Source organism: Podarcis filfolensis, assembly GCF_964270895.1.
Source record: "Podarcis filfolensis genome assembly, chromosome: 8".
In the NCBI taxonomy this organism is placed as follows: domain Eukaryota; kingdom Metazoa; phylum Chordata; class Lepidosauria; order Squamata; family Lacertidae; genus Podarcis; species Podarcis filfolensis.
The window spans coordinates 40,074,368-40,083,038 of NC_139611.1; the positions used below are offsets into that span (position 1 = coordinate 40,074,368).

General features: G+C 45.3%; 1 protein-coding gene across 1 annotated transcript; it reads right to left on the reverse strand.

The window, feature by feature from the left end:
- Nucleotides 1-414: 414 nt before the first annotated feature.
- LOC310768126 (putative G-protein coupled receptor 21) lies at nucleotides 415-6,173 on the reverse strand (the record flags this gene model as incomplete). Its single annotated transcript, XM_083625833.1, has 2 exons — nucleotides 415-2,518; nucleotides 5,417-6,173. The coding sequence occupies 2 exons, from the start codon at nucleotides 6,171-6,173 to the stop codon at nucleotides 2,259-2,261; spliced, it is 1,017 nt and encodes a 338-aa protein (XP_083481959.1). The 3' UTR covers nucleotides 415-2,258.
- Nucleotides 6,174-8,671: the final 2,498 nt, after the last annotated feature.

Sequence of the window (8,671 nt, forward strand, 5' to 3'; positions counted from 1 at the left end):
CTTTATTTTTATTCAATCATTTTAAATTATAACTTAATAATTTTTCTCCAAGGAACACAACACTTACAGATCAGAAAGGAAAGGGGGAGGGTGGAGACAGAAAGGATTGTTACTTACACACAGAACTCCAAGCCACAAAAGGATTTTTAAAAGGCTTGGAAAACAATAAAACAGAGGGGGATAGTTTTAGAGAGAGGTTTGGGTTTACAAAGTAGATTTGGATCATTTCATGCTGTTTTTCTTTTCTTTACATAAAAAACAATAATACTCTCAATATGGCTATTTTAAGCAAATCAGATACAAACATGCTATTTCGCATAATCGCTGCTGCACAACAGCTACAGAGTGGGAGAGAACCCCCCCCCCCACACACACAGAGGGTAGGAATATTGCAGGTGAAAGGAGGAAAACAAATAGAGGGCTCTTGGCATCCCATCATGAACACAGCTAGTTTTCTGAACAGAAGCCCTGCCTGAGATCTTAGTCCAATTTTGTTGCAGCAGAAAAAAAATTCTGTAACAAGTTTGCCCCAATACCCCACCCGACACTGGCCTTTTTGCAAAAAAAAAATATAGAAATAAAAAATGCCTACTTAGAGAGGGAAAAAGTTTCCCAAGAGAATTAGTCACTCTCTATGCAATGGCTTGTGTTTCTGCATGTCTGTAACTGCTAGGATCTTAAGGGGGGGGGGAGGCAATTGAATCAGAAACCTTGATCTCTTCATTCAGAGACGTTGACCTCTTCAGTTCTCTGTTCTCACTCTGAACCATTTAAAAACTAGTGTATAAAATAGTTAAGAAGAAGAGAGCGATGTGGGGGCAGGGAGAGACAAGGTTATGTAAAAACTGACTGGGCAGCAACAGGATACAGGGAGGGAGGGTCGAATTCTGCTGTAAAAACAGTCACAGGAGTGCTACATGCTATATCATGGCTTCTGGGAACAAGGAACTAGTTGCCCAAGCATTTTCCACCCCTGTGGGATGAGGTGAATCCAAGTGGTGGTCTTTTTCAGTGGGGTTTGCAGTCTTGTGAAAGCGCTGGCACGTGTCTTCTGTTTTAACCCACTGCATCCTGGTACATCTCTTTAGAGGAGGAGTGGAGAGCCTTTGGACCTCCAGACTCCCACTGGCCCTGCTCTCCAGGGCTGGAGGAGTTGAAGCTTAGCAGCGTTCAGAGGGACAAAGGTTTTCCACTTCTGCTTGAGATGAAGAAATTCCAAGATGTTCTGAGGTCTGGTATGGGGTCCGTGGTCAATTCAACATGCCAAAAAGGGGGGGGGGACCCTACAGGGTAGGTCAGCTCAGATCAACTTCACAGATGTTTTCATTTCATGGCAATTTCTTCTTCGGTTCATGAGCCTTGGCTTTTATGGAACGTGACGATGGGTCTCCCACACGTGTTTTTCTGTCAACAACAGCCCAGCACACTGGAGGAGGGAAACCACTAGCTAAAACCCTACTCTTAAAATTCAAGCGGATGGCAGAGTCTGGCTGCTAAAGGAGCATTAAAATAGTCACCATGACCCTTACCATTTTTCATATTTTATTACTATTATTATTTTTAAAAGGGTTTCTCTCCTCACCACCAAGTCTCCTTTCCGTGGGTCTGGGGGAGCAAAATGGTTGCTGCAGTGTTTGTAATGGTGAAGAGAGGAGGAATAGAAAGAGAGAACAGAGATAGAAATATAAATGGGGGGGGGAGAGGCAGCTCTCTTCTCAACTAGATGTTCCAGTGACCCTTGCTTTCCTTTTACACCCCTTGTACAACTTTTGCCTGCAGCTGCTCTACCACCACTTCCCAGCACTTGCCTGGTGCTTTTTTTGGGGGGGGGGGCAAACCACTCAATGTTTTGGCGAAGCAGTTCTGAAAAGTGGGAGCAGGCGCGTCAGGGCGTGATGTGGCACAGCACTCGTCCCCAGCTCCTTGGCCTCCTCAGCTTAGAGCCTAGTTCAGCACAGCCAGTCACAAAAATAACCCCCCAGGGGAAGCCCAGCCAAGTAAGACACTGAGTTTCCTCTCTTGAATCACTTCCTGGCATGGCTGTTTCCAGAACTGCCCTTCCAACTGCTTAGGCATCCAGGTCTCTCCCAAAAGATACATGCAGATGTGCTCCAGGAATGGCCCTCATGCTGCAGCAAGGTTTCCTCAAACCAGACTGAACTCAGTAAGGAGAGCCTGGATGGGTGTTGGTTTGTTACAGTTTGGCTTGGCCTTCTTGGAAAAGCTGATGCTGGGAGACTCATGTTGCAGGAGGAGCCTTAGGGGGAGGTTATGCTGCTCACAGCCGCACTGACGGTAGGGAGCTCCTGCTGCTGTTGCTGCTGCTGCTGCTGCTGCCACCATTGGTCCTCTGTGGCCTTATAGCAGGGCCAGCACAGCTTACGCCCGATCTTCTGGAACTTGTGCCGGAAGCTCCTGTTGGTCCAGAAGTAGACAAAGCAGTTGAGGAAGCCGCTGCCTATGGGGAGCCACAAGGCCACCATCTCAACCCATCCATGGACTCTTTTATGGGTGATAGCTGGAATGAGACAGCACAGGGAAGGCATGTTTTAGCCAGGAGGATGCAATGCATTTATTTTATTTCATTCTTTATTTTAGAATTTTTTTTGTTTCTTTTATTTCTTTATAAAATTTGTATACTGCCTTTCATCTCTAGATCGCAGGGCAGTTCACAGCATTATTTCTTAATGGCTTTATGTTCAAAAGAACCTCTAATAAGTGATATACAGGATAGAAATAAATACAATGCAATATATTAAGAAAACCAAGCAAAAATCATATTAAAATAACATTATAGCGCTCCAAAATTAACAGTGACCAGGCTTGGATTATCCTTCTGGGGAAGCCAGGTGAAATAAAAATGTATTTCATAGCAACCAAAATCCCCAAAGGATTTTGTATGATCCTTAAAGGCACCTGTATTATATCCACTGGAAGGAAGTTCCATGCCATGTGGGCTGCTCAGTTAAAGCTCTGCTACTTGTCACCACTGAGCAGATCTTCTACCACGTAGCTCAGTGGTAGAGCATCTGCCTTGCATGCAGAAGGTCCCAGGTTCAATCCCCGGCATCTCCAGGTAAGGCATAGAAAGATTCACTGTGTGAAATCCCAGACAGTCACTGCCACAAGCAATACTAGATTGACCAATGGTCTGACTCTGTATAAGGCAGCTTCCTATCTAAGAAGTGACTCATCCGATGTCTGCAGCAATATATAGCAGGTAAGGTGATCTCTTACCTGGAGCACTGGTAGATGGTGCACCTTGGGACAGGTAAGGCATAAGACAGGGAGTCCAAGAGCACATGGAGCCAAAGTCAAAGACAGGCAGAGCAAACTCATTCCAGTTTTGTCCCCCTGCTCAGTTCTGCAAAGGCCAGTGCTGAGACAGAGGAAGAGGAGGAGGAGGAGGAGGAGGAGGAAACTGACAGGCAGGACCACCCTCTGGACTGGTTATGGGTAAGTAAGAAGGCAGGCTGGTGGGGGTTGGCAGAGGGCAGACTGAGGTTGGAAGGGGAGTACCCTATTCACTCCAATCATGGATAAGCCTTCTCTGCCCCCGCCATGTTGCCTGCAAGCCCATCTTCTATGACACCAACTCAGTTTGGATACATGATCATTTTGAACTAAGTCCCTCTGAATTTAACAGAGCTTACTCCCAAGTAGGGCTGGGTGAATTGGAAAAATGAGAAACTGAAATTAACCCATCTTAAATTCCCTTCTGCACTGAACTTCACACCAGTTTGCGGATTAATATTATTTTCTTAAAGTCTTCATAAGAACCCACCAGCATTTTAATGCGATTTTCTCCTAATATACGCAATTTTTGTTTTGCAATTTTGTCAAATACCATACACACATTTCTGCAAAGCAGTTATGTGTGTTATTTTTGCATGCTATTTCCACCATGTACCCTAGTATATGCACTCTTCTACACGTTACTCAGATGGAGAAACGGATTGCAAAAGTTAGTGAATTTCAAAAGGGAGGCAGTGTTTCAGTTCACAAATTGTTTCAGAAAGTATGGATTTGGTGGGTTTGCCTTTAAATTTGAAGCAAATCAAATTTCTCCCCCATCTCTACTTCCAGGTAATTGATCTTAGCATAACAGTCTTAGCACTGGCTCCTACTAGTTTCTCTATCCCTCCCAGCCCTACTCTTGAAATGTCATCCACAGACACACACTCCTTACTGCTTGGAAAGAGGAAAATCTACCCAGCAATGTCAGAAATTTGATTCGAACTGTAGTGCTTAATTACCTCAGTCTCTAGACCTCCATGCAAAGACTCGCCCAACCACATCCATCCTTCTAGGATCAAATTACCTAATGCCAAACAAGTTTTAAACAAGTAAACATTGCAGGTTGTTTATGTTTGGTACATGAGGTCAAAGTCGTTTTTTGTTTGTTTTTAAGCAAGCTTCTAGACCACATTGTTGTGGAAAATCTTTGTGAATAATGCACTGTAGTATTTAGGGAATTGGGGTGTATACGTGTATGTAACGACTGTGTCCTAATTGCAACACAGACAATCTCCCATAGTTTGGGGACATGTTTTCTGTTGTTGCATCCATACAGACTTTTAGTTCTTTATGCTTCTTTGCAGGATGGGGAACAGCAAATCAGACGTTGCAGCTGCTGAAGTGTTTTTCAAACTGTAGATAACCTATTTAGAACAATTATGCTTGCGTTCTCTCTGTTGAATCACTTTGGCTTTTCAATCAATGAAGTACAAATTGCTGCAGAGTTAACCAGTACAGCATATAGTACTTGGAGGTGGGGAGAGCCTCAGGCAGCAATAAGAGTGCCCATGGCCCTACTTTGCAGAGGAAGCTTCTTTGTTTGAACTGCAGTCAGAGGACAGTCCTCTTTTGGGACCGGTCCATGTCAAATTTAAAGATTAAAAAACCCATGAGAAGGGGAGAGCAAATCAGCCTTTGAAACTGGTCATCAACAGTTTGTTTTCCAGGTGTTGCTTACTGAGATCCTGGTCATAATCTCCCCATGTGTTGTGACATGTATTGCATTTCCATTATTTTGTACCATATATTTTGGAAACTTGTTTGTCTGATTGCTATGCGTCTGAGCACCTCTTAGGATATCATATCCAAATTTTGCATGCTGGTTCCAGAGCTCAAGAAGCAAGTTTTCATCTATGTTTGGATATAATTAGATACCATTTTGTTTCAAGATAGCAGACCGAACCTTTCAATACTGCACTGATTTGGACCCCCAATTTCAAAACTGCAGCATCTTTGTTTTGTTTTTGTTTCAGCGTCTGGCAAGAGCCTGCTGGTAGTAATTATATCAAAGTGTATCTAGGCGCATATGAATTGCTAGCCAGCCCCCACCCCTGCCCCTCTTGCTTTCGGTTTGCTTTGGATCCCCAGAACAGCAACCACCCTCTCTCTGTACACTCACCATTGTACAGCATGGTGACAATGCAGGGCACCCAGCAGACATAGAAGGCGATGACGACAGGCAGGAGGATGCGGGCTGCAGCGTCCAATGGCAGCACACAGCGCATCTTCGGCCCTGCCTCTTTCGCTGGAAGGGCCCTGCCACCTTTCCCACGCCGGCACTGGGAGCGGGCTGCCCGCCACAGACACAGGTTGGCAAAGGTGATGGTCCCAGCAGCAGGGCAGAAAATGGTGCCTGCTATGAAGAGGGAGTAGGTGGTGTTTGAGCCGTAGTCTGGCTCACACAGCAGGGCTGAGGCCGAGAAGCGAACTTGGAGCAAGGCTCCTGGGCCCGGCACGGCCAGCGGCACCAGCAGAAGGGCCGGCAGGAGCCAGGCAGCGGTGATGAGGAGGACCACCCTCCTGTGGCTCAGCAGGCGCCTATAGTGCAGAGGGTAGAAAATGGCCACGTAGCGCTCCAGGGAGACACCTGCCAAGGAGTAGAGGGAAGCCCCAAAAATGCAGCAGTTGATGAAGGCCACCGCCCGGCAGGACGACGCCTCCCCTTCTTCTGCCATCGGCCCCACCACCAAGCTACGGTAGAGGTTGAGGGGCACCACCAGCACTGCCAGGGCGGTATCGGCCGCAGCCAAGGACAACAGCACCAGGCGGGTGCTGTGACTCCAGCCGGACACAGAGGAGGCAATGACTGTGATGATGGTCCCATTGCCCACCAGGGCCAGCAGCCCCAAAACACAGATCAAGCTGGTTTTCACCATCCAGCTGCCGCACCACTGCTGAGGGCCACCATTGCTGGGGCAAGGGCCCTGCTGCCAGGAGGGACCTTCTTTAATTTTGTGGTCCTCCCCTACAAGATCCTCAGGCGGCCATGGCTCAATTGTTTGGGTTTCTTCCTTCCACTTCAGGTTGGGAATTTGTTTTCCCAGGGCATGCCCATCTCTCCTTGCATCTTTTCTCTCTTGTACAGCCAACAGGTTTCCTTTTCTAGACTCCGGCTGCTCTGGTCCTTTAGTCACAGGAGTCCAGGCCTCATTGCATTCTCCCTTTTGAGCAGCCCAGGTGCCTGCTAGCTTTAGAAGCAGCAGCAAGATATAGCAGGGAATCATCATGGTTGATAAGCACACCTGCTAGCCTTTCAGGAGTCTTAAGTCTGTGGAGCTGAGCCTCACATAGCCTCCTCAGGAGGAGAAGTCACCATCAGGATGCTTTCTTTGGTTGCACTGGGAGGTGGGGGCAATGAAGGAGGCAATTTGCACCTGGAATTCTGTTCTCAGGGTGGAAGGCCTCAAATAGCTGGGACTGGGGGGCTTGAAGGTCCTTGTGGCCCTGGCTGGATTTCTCACACTTTCTTCTTCTACTCTCACACGTGGAGCCCCCCAAATCATGCCCAGGTAACAAGAGTGGCCAACCCCTCCAATCTGTACCTGCCAACAGCCACAGATGATGGGAATTGTAGTCCATCAACATCCCTGCAACTGAAGCATGTCCTGCTGAGATGCTGAACACCACAATCTGATGCAGGCTGCATTTACCCCATACATTTAAAGCAGTCTTCTGCCACTTTAACATTCATGCCTTCCCCCAAAGAATGCTGGAAACTGTAGTTAAGGGTGCTGAGAGTTGTCATGAGAACCCTCACTGAGCTACAGTTTCCAGCATCCTTAACAAACTACAGCTCCCAGGATTCCTTGGGGGAAAGCCGTAGCAGTTAAAGTGATATCAGAATGCTTAAATGTATGGGGTGGGAGTGACTGCAGAATTAGGGAAGCTGAGGACTTTGCCATGTATATATATATATATATTTAAAATAATATTTATTAAAGATTTTTTTAAAAAAATATAAAAAAGAGAAAAACAAGAAAAAAGACAAAACAGAAAAATAGAAAAAATACATCCATCATTCTCAAATTTTTAACTTTCATTACCTTCTTTCTTTGACCTCCTCCTCCTCCCCTTCCTTGTATCCTGGTTAATAATTATCACAGCAAATCCTTTCCATAGTTCATAATATTTTGTCCTTACATTACCTTAATCTATTTTCATCTTGTCTTGTAGCAAACCTTAAAACTTAAAACTTAAATCTTATTTTTACCAACTTCTCATAACCATATCATTAACCTAATTCTTTAAACATTTTTACTAGAACCAAGTAGTTCCATTTCAACATTCTTCTAACATTCATCAATTATTTTAAAACAGTCCTAATGATAAAAGAGAAAAAAGGTAAAACAATCCAATCTTCATCCAGCGTCCCTTCCTCCTGGTCCCGGATTTGTCAGTCCTTTTTGTCCCATTGATCTAGCGCATTAACCTGGTATCCTTATATCTGAGGCCCTCAAGTCTCTTCCATGTCCCTTCCGCGACTCTTCTTCATGTTTTCCTTTCACTCGTGGGAACTCCAGCTTAGTAATGTTTTTGACCCTTTTCAGCAGATCAGCCCCATTTCCATAGTCCAGACTAAACTCCATGTGGTATTTAAACACCTGTTTCAGATTCGCTCCAAAATTAAGAGCCCCCACAACTCCAAACATCTGACGGCCCATTACCAGACTCAGAAAGTCCAAACATCCCTGCATGGGAGGGTCAATCCAAACCCCCATTTCCAAACCAAACCAAACTTTATCCTTCCAAATCTGGTTTCTTCCAAATTCATTTATCAGATCCAAAGGCTCATTTTTCCTGCAGGGCCGCAACTTCCTCCGTTTCTGGCACCCAGGATTCAACAACATCCTCTTCTCTCATCTGTGCTGTCATAGCACACTCCTGTTTTAATTCCTGGGTAGGCTCCAGGTAGTTTCCTGCTGCCTGTTCAAAAATTCTGGCCGCATTAGTCATCAAATCCGTCTTCTGGCTTAACTGATCCAATAGGGCATTTATTTTACAGAAAGCACCCAACAGAGCTTCTGAAAACATTGTCCTATAAGGTCACAAGTCCTTTCCCACGATTGTAATCTGTGGCAGCTGCAAGCTCCTGAAATTAGTTACAGTTTCACAGTCTCCCTCTAGGGGGAAAACTTCTGTTTATTTTTTCTTTTAAGAACAATAGCAACAAAGTTTCTTTTTAAAGATATTCTGTCAATATTTGTTCCTTTGAAATGCGAAAGGAAACAATGGGATCACAATATTACTTTTCTTTTAGTTGTCTGTCAAAAACCTTTGTCTCTGGTCAATGAGCTTCAAACGTCAGTCCTGACACTCCGCTCCAGGATCAGGACGGTGGAAAGTTACTTTACTTTAAACTCACTTCTGCAGGTTT